Genomic DNA, 15,461 nt, shown 5'->3' on the forward strand with positions numbered 1-15,461 from the left:
CAAGTAGTGAATGATACTGAAGTCTTAGGCCTGCTGGACTCATCCCAAGAAGGTGGTGGCACCCAAGAGTTTGGCTACAAGTGATAGACACCAGATGTGTTTCATGTGGAACCAGGGGACCAGCCAGATTCACTGCTTGAAGCCAGGAACTAGGGTGGAACTTTACCCACTTTTGAAAAGAAGCTAAGAAAAAATGTTACCAATTTTCTGCCCAGGGCTATGGATTTATAGGAAGCTGTGGGTCTAGGGATAACAAAGACACAGCTTCATGTCAAGCTTTGTTTCTGCTTATTCTGGACTGGATATATGATATCCACAGTATACTAATGAAAGAGTTGCTCCAGATATTCATCATAAGACTTTTTCCAGACTTGACTCCAGGGGCCCTGGTAGAAGCAAATGCAAAACTACTAGACAAGAAAGGATGTACACAGAGAGAAAGAAGAAGTAAACAAACATCCCAAAGCAAAAGCCTCCCATTCAAAACTCTGATACACTGCAATTCCAAAATTCATACAGAAATTCAATACTAGGAAAGATCTCCAACCAAATCAACTACTGGGATATATATGTATTTATTCCAGACACACAGCTTGACCATGACTTTAAAATACATGTTTTAGATAAAAAGATAATTGATGATATAACAGCCATTGAGAATGAATAAAAAATTGTGAAACTGAAAAGGCAGAAATGAAATAGAATGGTTGAATATGACTACTAATTGAGAGACTTAGAAATGAAAAATGTAGTCATCGAAACCAAATTGGAATATATAGAATTAAACTATAGATTGGATGTAGATGAAATGAGAACTATGACTGGAAGGTAATGATGAGAGGTTCACCCAGAAACAGGGTTGTTTGTTTGTTTGTTTGTTTGTTTGTTTGTTAACCTAAAGGAGCAGTTAAGAGCAATGCTTGGTCAATGGAGAAATTCCAGCAAATCCCAATATTGGGATTTTTAAAGAACAAAATAAATGGAAGGAATGGTGGGAAAACTATATTGAAAAGAACTGAAGGTTAAACCAAGTTCTCAGATTAAAAATATGCTACAACTACCAGCAGGATAAAGAAGTCAAATCCATACTTCAGTACATCATGCTGTAACTCTAGGGTTAAAGAGAAAACCTTAAAAGCCACCAAAGGGGGAAAAAAAAAGACAAATATACTAGAATGGACAGAAGACAGTGGTGAAATATTATAGTATTATAGTACTAAGGGGGGGATGGCTATCAGTCTAGAATTTCATACCCAGCTAAATGTATTCAAGACTGTGGACAAAATACACATTTTCATTAACCAGGAAAATATACCACTGTAAGACCCTCTTTTTGAAAAACTGCTAAAGCTTTCTCCAGGAGGAAGGGAATTGAACCTGTAAGAAAGAATGGAACATAGAAAGTAGTGGTGACCACAAAAATTGACAAATGATAAATTTATTGATTAAAAACAAAAATGTCATAAAAACTCATTTTTAAAAATTCCTAATGTGGAATTTTTTTTTCATATATTTATTTATTTACGAGAGAGAGAGAGAGAGAGGCAGAGACACAGGTAGAGGGAGAAGCAGGCTCCATGCAGGGAGCCTGATGTCGGACTCTCTCCCAGGTCCCCAGGATCACACCCTGGGCTGAAGGCAGACGCCAAACCGCTGAGCCACCCAGGGATCCCCCTTAATGTGGAATTTAAACTAGATGACAATAGTAACATGGGGAGGAAAACATGTTTAATGAGTAATTTAAGCATATTCATCAATCCTTAAAATCTTCTGGAGGAGGAAATACCAAATAACTTTAGACTGTATTATATATATTAAAAGGGTACCACCAAAAGAAAACAACTTGTAGCTCTTAAACAGCAAAGAGCTAAAAGGGGCACAGGAAGGAGTATAGACTATTTTATAATGATAAATGATAATGATATCAACAAGTATAAATAGATTTAATTTAAGATAGATTATCAAGTTGGATTCTTAAAAATCTGGTCATATTTATTAATTGAAACATATAAAAACTCTTTTGATTGAATAAAGAATTCAAAATTTTCTAAAGACATACTTTTCAGAAAGCTGAGCTATTTAAAAAAGAATTGGGTCAAAAATCTTCCAAAATAAAACAACCAAGAAAAGTTCTGTATACTTTTAGGAGTTACAGGTTACATTTTTCAGGACATGACAGCTATTTCAAAACTCTGGATGTTAAAGTTCTTCATATAAATAACATTTCCAAGTATATTTTAATAATAAAACAACAAAAATACACACTTTCAGAGAAATTTCCATGGAGTATAAAATCTGTGCTTTTGTACTGGTCTCCATTCACCACTTTCCCAGAACTGGCTCTCTGAGTAGTTTCTTCATTGATTCTTTGTGAACTTTCTCTCATCAGCAGTTAGGAGAGCATGAGCTTTCCAGGGTTAAGCTCTGGAATTCCATAACTTAATACCATGAGGGGTAAAAGCAACTTTGAGAAGCTTCATACTTTAAAATATGGGGGGGAAAAGTACAGAAAATTGTAACAAAGAGAATGTGAAGCATGTAATGTTTTGTATCAGTTCTCTATTGCCTCTTACGTAGCAATTTTATCTTAAATTTAGATCTGAATAAGAACCCTTCTTGTACATTCTTCATATTTTTACAGTGTATTTCCAATGTTTACTACTCAATATCCAAGTGAAAATATGTGTAGTACATTACCTATAGCATTAAAAGTATGTGCCATTTTATTTTATAAGTTCTGTTCCACTGAAAGAAGCCTTTCACATCTCTGTAGTACTTTATACAATATTTTAAGTCTATTTGATATATTCACACATCTGATGGAAATGTTACTGCCCAGAAGCATTTTGTTTTGCTTACATGATCCTAGTTTTCCTTAGAGAGGGAGAATCAGAATATAGTGCCTGGAAAGGATGTTACAACCTTTGTAGTTATAGACAGTCCAGTTACATGGTAACCACAGGTAGGCGCGGTTCTACAAATAAAATAGGTGTTTTTGTGAATTATCATACTTCTTTCTCAAAGAGAGATATTTCCTATAGAAACAAAGTGGTGGTATAATTTTCAAGGGCCACTTTTTTTATGCTGCTCGGGTATGATTGCAAACACTAAGTTCTAACAATACAGTTTTCTTGTTAGCAGAGTAAAATAATCCAGGAATAGCAGTCACTAAATATAGTGCTGAGGGCTTTTGGATTTTTTTGTTTCCTTTTGGTTTTTTTTTTCAGTGTAGAACTACCTGTTCCTTAATATTAGTCCAGGCTCACACTCAGAAATTTTAAGGGAAGATTTCACCTCTAATTGTCCCAATTTATCATACCCCTGTGAAAGGCACTGGTATTGTAGAGAGTCCTTCTTCACCACTATGTAGCATGTAAAAGCAGAACCAACATTTTAAAATATTTAAGTACCATGATATTAACATGATAGTTAAAGGAATGTATTCTGGTATCTTTGAGTTCTCATAAAAAGTATTACCAGTAACTCGGTATAGATACCAGGATTGCCAAGTTCTTCACCATACTAATTCCTCTTCCCTGTACATTTGAGACTCAGTGTCCAAATGGAAAAGATCAGTTGGAATACGTGGCAGCCAGCAGTTACCAGGGTGGCTGCCCACAGTCTCACACTATTAATCCTAGTGTGGTCATTAAGGCCATTCTTGTTCATGGAGAAAAGAAAATTAACAACCTGCCCAGTCTCTGCATTGTGTGAAGAACTCAGATGAAGACTTTTGGACATTAAAAAAAAAGTTCTTGGCAGAAAGTTGTTCTGCCTTAAATTGTACTTACTGTATCCATTTGAGAAGTATCCAAGATTGAATATGCAGTGAAGGCAAAGATAGGCCTATTCCTTTATGACTCATAGCTTAGTTAGGAACAAGCAGGCTAATCTGTATCCTATAATTTTGTCTCATTAGTTGTTTCATGTGAACCCCCTTTTCAACAGGTCTGGGAAGTTTTTAGACAGCTCTGGAATATGGCTTGAGTTTTCTTAGTCTGCAGGCCAGAGATAGTGCCAGCCCTCCAGCAAATTCCAGTACTTGACCATGAAGTTCTTGTAGGTTATTATCATGGTCTGAAATTTAAATAAAAACTAGATTGTTGGTCCCTGTACCTTTGAGGAAAAAAAAGTTAATAGCAAAAAGGTGTTAACTGGGCGAGGCTGACATTTTCCTATAGTTCCAAGATGGAAGAAAGTCTTACATTTTAAAAATCATATAAGAACTCAGCAACTCTTCAGCAGAATTGGAGTGATGTCTTCCACTAATGAACCTTGATGTAAAATCATTGAGCCTTCTGTCTTGATACCGCCCGTCTGAGTCATCTGGTAGGGCTTTTCACAGTTGTGATTAGAATGGTTTGACAGACTTGATTTGGGCTTTGAGATAACCAAACAAAAGGAACATCAGTGTTGGGCCTTGGGTGGCCACTGAGGAATGGAAAGTAAATGGAAACGTAATTGGCTTACCATTAAGATTTCATGAGTAGGGAGACCTCACTATGGTATAAGCTATAAGACAATGTATCTAGACACTTCAGTTGAATTATGTACAAACTTTTGGGTTATTTTATTTTCCAGAATTTTATTTGGATGCTTGCCTATCTCTGCGTGGGCAGTGAAAGCACTGATGAATCTTTAGGGCTTTACAAACTTTGCAGTTCGAGTGTTTTGCTGACATTGTGTCAGTTTTAGCATGTGGGGATGCACCCCACCATCTGAAAAGATAAATGCAGTTACTGAAACCTTTTTATATGATTAACTTTTTTATATTAATAAAATCTATCTGAAGTTGTCCTCAAAGTTAGAGGCATGAGCTGTGCTCTTTATTGTGACACTTATGTACTTTGCAGGTCTGACAAGTAGGGTAGCTGTTTGAATATCATTGAGCATATTGGAAAATTTATAGCATACTCTTCACTCTTTATTATTTTTAGAATCCCCTCTGTGTGTGAGTCAAGCTGTGGTTATGCAAGCAAGATAAAAAAGTCTGTTCTTTGGGGCTGCCAAGGAGCCATCTGGGAAGGGGTAGAGATAGGGTACAAAGGGTACCCTACCAGTATAACATAGGCCATGGATTTGGAGCCTGATTCTGAAGAAGGACAAAGTCTAAAAGAGTTGGCAGAGGAGACTGGTTAATTGATAAGAGCAAAGATGGAATGAGAACTGGCCCAACCTTGCTATGTCATTAGCTAGAGTAATAGGAACTAGTAATCATTTCTATTAGTTATTAATAGAAATTAATAATTATTAGTACTAACATTAAAATGTTAGCTCCTCCGGAAATGACAGCTCTCATCTCATTTTACATATCATGATTTACACAAAAGCAAAAAGTAGTCAGTATATTCATAAATGTAGAGTTCTTTGAAAAGAAAATGTGCGGGCAGCCCAGGTGGCTCAGCAGTTTAGCGCCACCTTCAGCACAGGGTGTGATCCTGGAGACCCAGGATCCAGTCCCACATCGGGCTCCCTGCATGGAGCCTGCTTCTCCCTCTGCCTGTGTCTCTGCCTCTCTCTGTCTCTCTCTCTCACTCTCAGTCTCACTCTCACTCTGTCTCTCTCATGAATAAATTAAAAAAAAGAAAAGAAAATGTGCTTTGATGAGGGCAGTGATTACTACCACCAGATAGAATGTATGGAAGGCAAGGAAATTTTATTACCCTTGAGAATGGACTGAATACCCAGGGACTTAATTTTGTCTTTCTCAGTTAATCAGGTTCCCTCTTCTAAGTGTTTTTAAGTTTTAAATATACTTTAATATACATGTTTTAATATATCAAACAGTATGTTTAATTACAATACTAAAATTTTAAAACTCTAGTCTTTAAAATAATTTTATCAAGTATGTTTTAAAGTACATATTGGTTTCATCATCTTGAGTATTCTGAAGGATAAATATGTTTATATATAATCAAAGAGACTTAAAAACACATAGGAATTATATAGAAGTTAGGTACTTTTTATTTCTTTACATATCTGGATCTAAACTTCTTTGGAAGTTTGTTAAGAAAAATACAGATTTTTGAAACTTAACTGGATAGCACAGGAGTGTTGAGTAGAGTCACATAATTTGCAGTATTGTCTGAGGTTTATGAAAATCAATAAATAGACATTGGCTATTTAATCACAACTTAGTTGTTCACCATGTTTCCTAAGTCTTTCCTAAGTAATCCTAAATCTTTGTAGGGGTAACAACATAATCTGTATTGTTTAGGAAGTTCTAGTTAATTTAGGCTTTTGAAAGGAAGTCTTATATTTACTAAAATAAATAATTTGTGTTTTATATTAATTAGATGTATTAAAGGAAAGATTTAAAATGTAAATTTTTGGTATTTATGAGGGATATTAAAGTCCACTAAATCTCCTTAAAAATATTAGTACAAGTTTGAAAACCTTTCAATTTATGACCATACCTTTAAGTAACCTTCTTAACTATAGCAAAAAGACTGACAGGTAACATCTCCTGCTTTGCCATGGACGTACCTTTCTTTATCCTGTAACTTAGGAGGAACACTGAGATCCTTTTATTTTTTAAAGATTTTATTTATTTATTCATTCATGTGAAACAGAGAGGCAGAGACATAGGCAGAGGGAGAAGCAGGCTCCTCACAGGGAGCCCAACGCAGGACTCAATCCCTGGACCCCAGGATCACACCCTGAGCCAACGGCAGACAGACCCTCAACCACTAAGCCACCAGGCATCCCCATAAAAATTTTATAGAGCAGGCCTGACCAAGGAAAAACGTGAAAAGGTGCCAGTAAACATATTAGTAAGATGAATAAATAATAAAAATGGGCATAATTGAAAATACAGAAATACTGAAAATATGTAAGAGAATGTATTCTAAACAACTTCTGCCAGTACCTTTTTAAATCTAATGAAACAGTAAATCTGTAGGAAAATGTAGTCACCAAATAGACTCACAAAGAAATAGAAAACTTGAATAAACAAGTAACTGTTAGAGAAATTGTAGTCAAAATGACACCTTTCAAATGACATCAGGTTCAGATTTTTTATCAGCAATTCCAGGAATAGATGATTCTTATTTTTTAAGTGAAAATTTTCAGAGGTTAGGTGACAAAAGCAACCAAGTGCTTAATATGAGATTGATAAAACTTTTAAATAAAATCCCAAAAGGACAGAACAGGGGAAAAAAAGTATATCAATCTCACAAGTAAGGGTGAAAAAAAAATTTTTTTAACTAACGAATCAAAAGTAGTTATTTTTTTGAAGTAGAGACTAAATAGGATTTATCCTAGGAATGTAAGTTTATCAGAAAGCTTAATGTAATACCAAATTAACAGCCTTAAGGTTTAAAGGTTTAAATATTTTTAAACTGTATAATCATCTCAGATGCCAAGAAAATTCTTCAGTAAAATCTAATATTCAGTACAAAAATCAGAAGTTAAAGGGGATTATCCTAACTAAGGGGATTAATAAAAAGCCCTGTGGCAAGTATCATACATAATGATCAAACTTTTAGAATTATTTCTAGTATATTCAAAAACAAGGCATGGATGTCTACTAACCAGACTTCTGTTCAACATAGTAGTGGACGACCTAGTTATAGTTATTTCAGTAAGAAAAAAGAAATGAGTTATAATTACTTAGAGAAAAGACTGAACTGTCCCTATTTGAAGGCAATATAATTGGCTACAGAGAAAATCCAGGGGAACCATCAAACTATTAGTAGGATTAAGGAGGCTTCAGCAAGGTTACGAGAGAAACATCAGTGGCGTTCCTGTAAGTGACCAATTACAAAATATAAGTTGAACTAGCAATGAAAACTAATGCCTAGGAGTAATCTTTGTGTAGAAAATTACAAAGATGGAGAGGTAGGACTACACTTGGATAGGAAAACCCAATGTCATTTCTCCACATAAATTTAGTGTATTTTGAATCAAATCCAAATATGTTTTTTGAGGAAACTTTTAAAGTTGATATTACAGTTCTTCTGAAAAAAGCCAAGAGGAAGTAAGAAAAATTGGAAGAAGTTGGAAACAATTGCCCTATTAGGTATTAAAACCTGTAAAGCTCTAATAATTAAAACAGTGAAGTAATTATTAGTACAGGTATAAAGGGGAAAAATGGAACAATAGAAAGCACAAACTGTGGAAAGTTTGATATATGGAAGCAGTTAAATTTACAAATTAGCAAGGAAAAGATGGATTATTCTTAATAAATGTTGCTTGGACAGCTCATCCATATGGAAAAAATAAAATCCTGTTTAGACCTTGTTACATGCACAAAGGTCAATTCTAGGTTAATTAAAAGTCTAAATAAGAAAAGCAAAAGTTTGAAACATTTAAAAGCATAAAATATGTACACTCAGAGTAAGAAAAGATTTCTTGAGTCACAAAAAAGCACCGGTCATGAGGGAAATGACCCATACGTTTAATATAAAGAAGTAAAAGTACTGAATAGTAAAAGACACTGTAGACAAAGTAAAAAGATGGCCACAAACTAGAAGATATTCATCATCTGCATAATGATTAATATTCTGAACATTCTGTTGATAGACAAGCTAGTGGAAAACTGGAAAGATGGTAAATGCAAGTGGCTTACAGATACAGAAATCTAAATAGCTGGTAAGCTTATTAAAAAGCTAACCATCTCTAGTAGCCAAAGAAATTAAAATGATGAGATAATCGTTTCACACTTACCAAATTGACAAAAAACAATAAAGCCTGACAATAAATGGTATTGGCAAAGGTGTGGGAAAGGACACTTTGATACACTGCTAGTTGAAGTATTAATTGATATAACCACTTTGCAGACCAGTTTTATAATTAGCAAACTTAAAACTTTTGTTCCTAGATGTGGCCCCTAGAGAATCATACACATGCACAAGGAAATACATAAGAAGATTCATTGTAAATTATGTGGTTGTAAGTGTAAGTTTGGAAACAACCTAAATGTTCATAAGCAGGAGACTGAGTGGTAAATTTACATAGTACAGTTCTACAAAGCACTCTTTAAAAAGTGAGTTAACTGGAGCAGAGGTCAGCAAATCAGGCTTATCACCTATTTTTATAAATGAGTTTTATTGGAGCTGCTATATATTCCCTGCTATATATTCATCCACATGTTGTCTGTGGCTGCTGTTGCATTGCCACAGCAGCAGGTAGTAGTTGGAATGGAGACTGACTGTATGATCCACAAAGCCTAAAATAATTTACTGATTACCCTTAACAGAAATTTTCCAACGCCTGAACTAGTGATACATGTATTAAGTTGTATAAATTTCTAACATAATGTCCTGTGAAAATAGCTTATTGCAGAATAATATGCATAGAGTTTGAAAACTTGCAAAATACCTCAATATGTTATTTATAGATCCCTATTTATGTAGCAATAGTGTAAAATGTGCATTAGAACCATAAAACACCAAATACATGGTAGCATTTACCATAGTAGAGGGAAAGAGGGGGAGCAAAGAGGGAGGTTACAGAGGATGCTTCACTAGTTTCGATAATAACTATTTGTTTAACAAATGTAGAACAAATAAAAATGTTAGGATTTGATATAGAACTGGATAGGGGACATGAATTATACAACTTAACTGTACCTTTTTGAAATTTTAAATTTTTCATGATTTGAAAATTTGATACCGCGAATGTGTTAATGATGACAGATTAGTAATATTTTAATGAGAATGCTCTTAATATGTTTTCTAGTACAGGTTTTTGAAGTATTTTTTATAAAGTGACGGAAATGGAAGATTCCATACTTCAGTTTAATTGTACGAGGACTATTATTTACATGTACAATTTATTGACAGGAACATAAAGATAACTAAGACTAGCATGATCCTTTATAGGTTTAGAATAATAATCAGGAGTGCTGATGCCTGAGCTGAGATGTGAAAAAAAAAAAAAAACTAAGGATGATAAAAGGCCCTTTGTTCTAGAAACAAAGACAACAGAGAAATACTTGATCCATTGAATGATGTAAATGGTGTAATTTTTTAAATAACCAAAGAAAAGTAGAACTAGAAAATGTACATTGTGGAAGAAAGAGTACAGTTGAGTGTGTCAGTTTTAGTCTCAGCTCTGTCACTAACTAACTGTGTGGTCTTGCAGAAGTCCTAGTTTTCATAAGTATAATGTTAGCTTGAATGATTACACTGGTCCCTTCCCACCTCCGATTCTATGTCTTATTAACTCCTATTTTCAGTCCATTGTTCCCATCAAAGATCTCTTCCAACATAAATAAATGCAGGAGACTTAATTAAAGCCTGAGGTAGATGAAGAGTTGTACACAGCACCTAGCCTCTTCAGTTCATTTCCTCAAGCCAGGAGGCTTGTTTGTCCTCACTCCCGACTGCTTGAACTACTTAAGGTCTTCAAACAGGCCAGTCTCTTAGGGGTGCAGAGTCTTGGTTTCTGTTTCTTCTCGAATACTCTCCCAACTAGAGATTTGCTCCTGTGGTTTATAGTTGTGCTTTTTCCAAGCAGTCTTTCTAGAGATGCCTAGGCAAATCAATGCTGGAGCCTCTTACTGAATTAGCCAACAATGGAGAAGAGCAGCTTTGTGGGGAAAATTGGTGTGTTTTCCCTTGAACATGAAATCTGATCAAGTGTTAGTTGAATATTCAAATAGAGATACGTAGTAGCTTTTTTAAGTATATAGATGTGGAGATTAGGAACACAATCTAGGATGAGAGTATAGATTTGATACGTAGTATAGTTGTCAGCTTGTATGTGATAATTCAAGGTAAAATATAGAGTGGAAAGAGAAGAAAACATACTGAATCCTGAAGAAAAACCAATTAAGTTTAAGGGGTGGGTTAGTAGGGGAGAGGAAGAAGATTGAAGAATAGCCAGTGAGATTGGAGAAAACTAGAAAAATATACCTCATGGAAGCCAAACATATCAAGTAGGATGAGGACTTCTAAAAGAAAGTGTTCATGGGGCCAAGCAGGGTTTGGCGGGTGGAGAAGGCGTTCACTGGATCTAACAACAAATAAGTCTTTGGTGATCTTGGCAAAAACATGGTCAGTGAATTGGTGAACCAGAAAGCCACAGATCGTGGCAGATTGAAGGGTGAATTGGAAACGGTGAATGTAGCCAGTTCTTTGAAGAAGTTTGGCTGTTCAGGGAGGATGAAGGGAGGCTGACGATCTCTTTCAGAGAAGTTGCTTAATTGCTAATGGAAAGGAGCTTGGAAAGAAGAAAGGATTGAAGGTACAGGCACCAGGACAGTTAGCTGATAGGACTCAGTTAACTTAGGTTTGGATGTCCAGATGAAAGGGTTGCCTTTAGCAATGAAGATGTCGAGAAAAAGGAAACCAGGATGTGGGGAAAGCTCAAACTTCTAGTTTAATAAATGCTTCTCATTGAAGGTTGCAGTGGTTATGTACTGAGAATGAGAGGGTAATTAATGTTTGTGATAAGTTGAAAGGGTTTGTAGTAATTGCTATGGAGAAAAGAATAATAGCTTTGGAGAATAAAGAAAGATGGCTGATTAGAGACCAGTTTTAAGTCAGAGGCAGTAGCATAGTGGTCCTACCATCTGCAGACTGTGTGGTTTGTATTTTCTTTCAAGTAGCTCCATATGCAGCCTGCACGAGAAGCCTTAGTTTTAGGGGGCACTGAGTAACTTAGCTTGATCTGGGGTTGCCGGTTTGCGGAGTGCTGTGCTGGAAGTGTGGCACAAAGGTGTTGTGGAAGTTGGCAACAAAGTGTTGGCAACAAAGTGTTCAAAGTCAAACAAAGAAGAGATAAACCAAAAAGTCAGGACCAAGGGTCAGCTAACGGCAGCCACAGCTCGAATCTGGCCCACTGCTTGTCTTTTTTTACATTTTATGTGTTTACAGAAGTATGTGTGTAGTGTCTTAAAATATGCCCGTTGGCTCAAATAGCCTAATATATTTACTGCTAAAGTCTGCTGACCCCTTATCTCAACCAAAATAGGGTTACAGTGAAAACAGAACGGGACTGACCGGTGGAAAATAGAGGGTCCAGGGTACTGAAAGTCTCAGGTCTTGGGACATCTGAGTGGGAGACTAAAAGAATGGGAGCTGTAGTGAGAGTTCAGGGTTTCAGAGCTAAGGCAACTGTTCGAGCTTTTGGCCATGGCAGTGGGGCCACAGTAGAGGCTGTACCTGTCTGTGGAGCTGTCAAGGAACTTGAGAGCCTAGATGGGGATAATGATGTCACTCAGGAGTAGCAGGAAAGGATGTGGGGGAGTTGTACTATTCAATTTGGGATGGGGTAGTTAAGATGATAAATAGCAAAATCAAAGACTGAGTGTCTCAAAGGTGCCGCACAGCACCCTAGGCCAGTTGCATTTAAAAAGGAGGAAGTGAAGCTGTGGTCTGTGTATACAATGGAATATTACTCAGCCATTAGAAACGACAAATACCCACCATTTGCTTCAACGTAGATGGAACTGGAGGGTATTATTAAGCTGAGTGAAATAAGTCAATCGGAGAAGGACAAACATATGGTCTCATTCATTTAGGAAATATGAAAAATAGTGAAAGGGAATAAAGGGGAAAGGAGAGAAAATGAGTGGGAAATATCAGTGAGGGTGACAGAACTCGAGACTTCTAACTCTGGGAAATGAACAAGGGGTGGAGGGGGTGACTAGGTGACGGGCACTGAGAGGGGCACTTGACGGGATGAGCACTGGGTGATATGCTATATGTTGGCAAATCGAACTCCAATTAAAAAAAGGGGGGGGGGGCAGAAGAAGTGGCCAGTGAATGTTAAATAGATGGAAACAGCCAAAGGGACTTGGGACCTTCAACTGCATTCCATTCCTAGGACTTTCAGGTGACTTGCAAGTTGTTCATCCGTTTAAAATAAGCAGCTTCTCATTGTTGCTTTAGCTCTGGAAGGCCAAAGCAGCACACGTTTGTGGATAAAGACTTCAGCGTTGCTTTAGGGCTCTAGGGATATAATGAGAATGACTGCCTTCACAGTGGAGGCCATTCTTAGAAAACATCTAGGGACGAAGTTATTTTAAAGCTTCCTCATAAGAGACCTTCGAGTCCTTTCTAATGCAGATTCTGTGATAATACAAGTATGATATTATTTTCTCTAAAATAGAAGGAGGGCAGCCCAGGTGGCCTGGTGGTTTAGCGCCACCTTCAGCCCGGGCTGTGATCCCGGAGATCTGGGATCGGGATCCAGTCCCACATTGGGCTCCCCGCATGGAGCCTGCTTCTGCCTCTGCCTGTGTCTCTGCCTCTCTCTCTCTGTCTCTCTTGAATAAATAAATAAAATCTTTTTAAAAAATTGTTTAAAATAGAAGGAAATAATCCACTTAATTCACAGATGATTTTTCACTTGTAATTCCTTATTACTGAGCCGCAGGTCTGTTGCAGGCACTTTGTAGGGCTACAAATATGACCAGCATCCCTTGTTATCTGTGTATGGACCTCTCTCTAGCCATCATTTCTTTATATGTGAGAAAGTGGCAGCCATACTTTTACCTAAGTATATGTCTGCTTTGCTTTATCTTGACTTCAGGACCACTGATCTAACATTGCTATCTGCCAACATAAATATCTCATGGCATAAGACGGTTAAAATATCTGAAGCCTTTGCTCCCTTGTCCTAGGGCTTGTGCAGTAATGCCTCATATTGAATGAGCCCCTCAGTGATGAATATTTTATTAAAGTCTTTCATTTCTATAATAGCATACCTGTACCTTTAGGAAGAATTTGAATTTAATGTGTTTTGTGTTGTGTGTGTGTGTGCTTGTTTTTCAACTAGTTGATGGATTTGCAACTGAGCGACAGTAACTTTCGCCGACACATCCTGTTGCAATATCTCATTTTATTCCAGTATCTCAAGGGACAGGTCAAATTCAAAAGGTAAGTTAATCTGGGTAGTAAATGATTTCTAAATAGTCCTATTTAAAAGAAGACTCACTTACTGATCTATTTCTCTTATGTGTCAGACTCATTTAATGTATAAGGGTCACATCCCTGAAACCTTCCTTTTGCAGTAACACTGGATAATCAGGAGCTTTTGTTAAAGATACTAGATGTTAGGGTACTTGTTATAGAGAAAAGGTGTTGACTATATCTGCTGTCAGTGTAAGTCTCTCCTGTTGAGCGCTGGGGTTCCTGGGGTCCTCAGTTATGTGGATGCATCTCTGTTCTAGACTTCCACCATTCCCCTCTCACTTCACCCAGACCTTCTCCAAACCTGATTTGAAGACTAATAAGCCCATAATCTCTTTCAAGGTGTGGAGCTGTCTAGGACATTAACTCAAAAAAGTAAAGTACATCTTTGAAGAACAGAGCCATTCGAGTCTCTTTAGGGTTTCAGAAAACCTGATCAGTTCCTCTACTTCCTGGCTACCTCCATCTGCAACATAAGCCACTGCCTCTTATCCTATCCCTGACTGAAGTAGAGTTCACCATTACTCACTGGCATTTTAAGTTTGCAAAACAGTGTTGGATTTATTAGTTGTGTGAAAAATGTGCCTTTACTACCTGCTGGCTTTGAATCCCACTTTCAATTGACTCACTAGGTGCAATTAAGCTCTTTCAGACTTGTGATTTTAAGATGACACATAGCAAGTACTCAAAAATGTTATTTCTTGCCCTTCTATTGTTGAGTTTTAATATATAGCATGGTAGAAAGATCAAGGACTTTGGAGCCAAACCTAGGTATGCATTTAAGCTTTATCTCTGATCTCTGTTTAATAAAGCACACATGCTCGTTCTGAGAATTAATAATGCATCTAAAGTGCTCAGATTCCTGGCACAGTAGTCTATCACTATTTATTGACTAACTATAAGATCACCAGTATCACTATATATTGGTGCATAGTGAGAGCTGAATTAATGGTACCCATTAACATTTTGGGTCTGCCTTCAACCTTCACTAGGATTTAGGGGGTTTTATTCATTATGTTTTGATTGCCTTTTAAAGGAATGTAGCATGCTTTATCTGAATGTGCAACATGGAGAGGAATAGGTTAATATTCTCAGAGGTTTTCATTCAACATTAAATTTCTTATTTTAGGAAACATTCATTGCTCTGTTCATAGTTAATCAACTTGATGGAGTGTCCTCCCTTATATACCTTCGTGTCTCCAATTCTAGCCATCTTAAATGAAGTGCAAGAATTTTCTCTTATAATCCTCTTGTGATTGTTCTTGGTAATTTTTTACACTATTTACAGTATGGTTAACTTACCTGTTACATGCCTTGGGTTTTTATAAGATAGTATATAAGCCTTAAAATTGAGTATACATTACTGTAACTCAAGCATGCTTTTATTGCTTTGTTCCCTAGTTCAAACTATGTTTTAACTGATGAGCAATCACTCTGGATTGAAGATACTACAAAATCAGTTTATCAAGTAAGTTCAACATGCAACAAACCCATGATTGAACAAAATGGAAATTTAGAATTTTCTTTGTTTCAGCCCCAAATAGGAAAATAAGGATAAAGTTAAGCTCAGGTACAAGACCACAAACACTTCTTGGTCCT

General features: G+C 36.5%; 1 protein-coding gene across 1 annotated transcript in view; it reads left to right on the plus strand.

Moving 5' to 3' along the window:
- THOC1 (THO complex subunit 1) overlaps positions 1-15,461 on the plus strand; it is a 55,970-nt gene that overhangs the window by 27,760 nt on the left and 12,749 nt on the right. The window contains exons 12-13 of the mRNA XM_026006552.2: positions 13,729-13,829; positions 15,264-15,330. Coding sequence (XP_025862337.1) covers positions 13,729-13,829; positions 15,264-15,330 — 168 coding nt within the window. The remainder of the gene's footprint in view (positions 1-13,728; positions 13,830-15,263; positions 15,331-15,461) is intronic.

Source organism: Vulpes vulpes, chromosome 13 (genome assembly GCF_048418805.1).
Source record: "Vulpes vulpes isolate BD-2025 chromosome 13, VulVul3, whole genome shotgun sequence".
Classification (NCBI taxonomy): Eukaryota; Metazoa; Chordata; class Mammalia; order Carnivora; family Canidae; genus Vulpes; species Vulpes vulpes.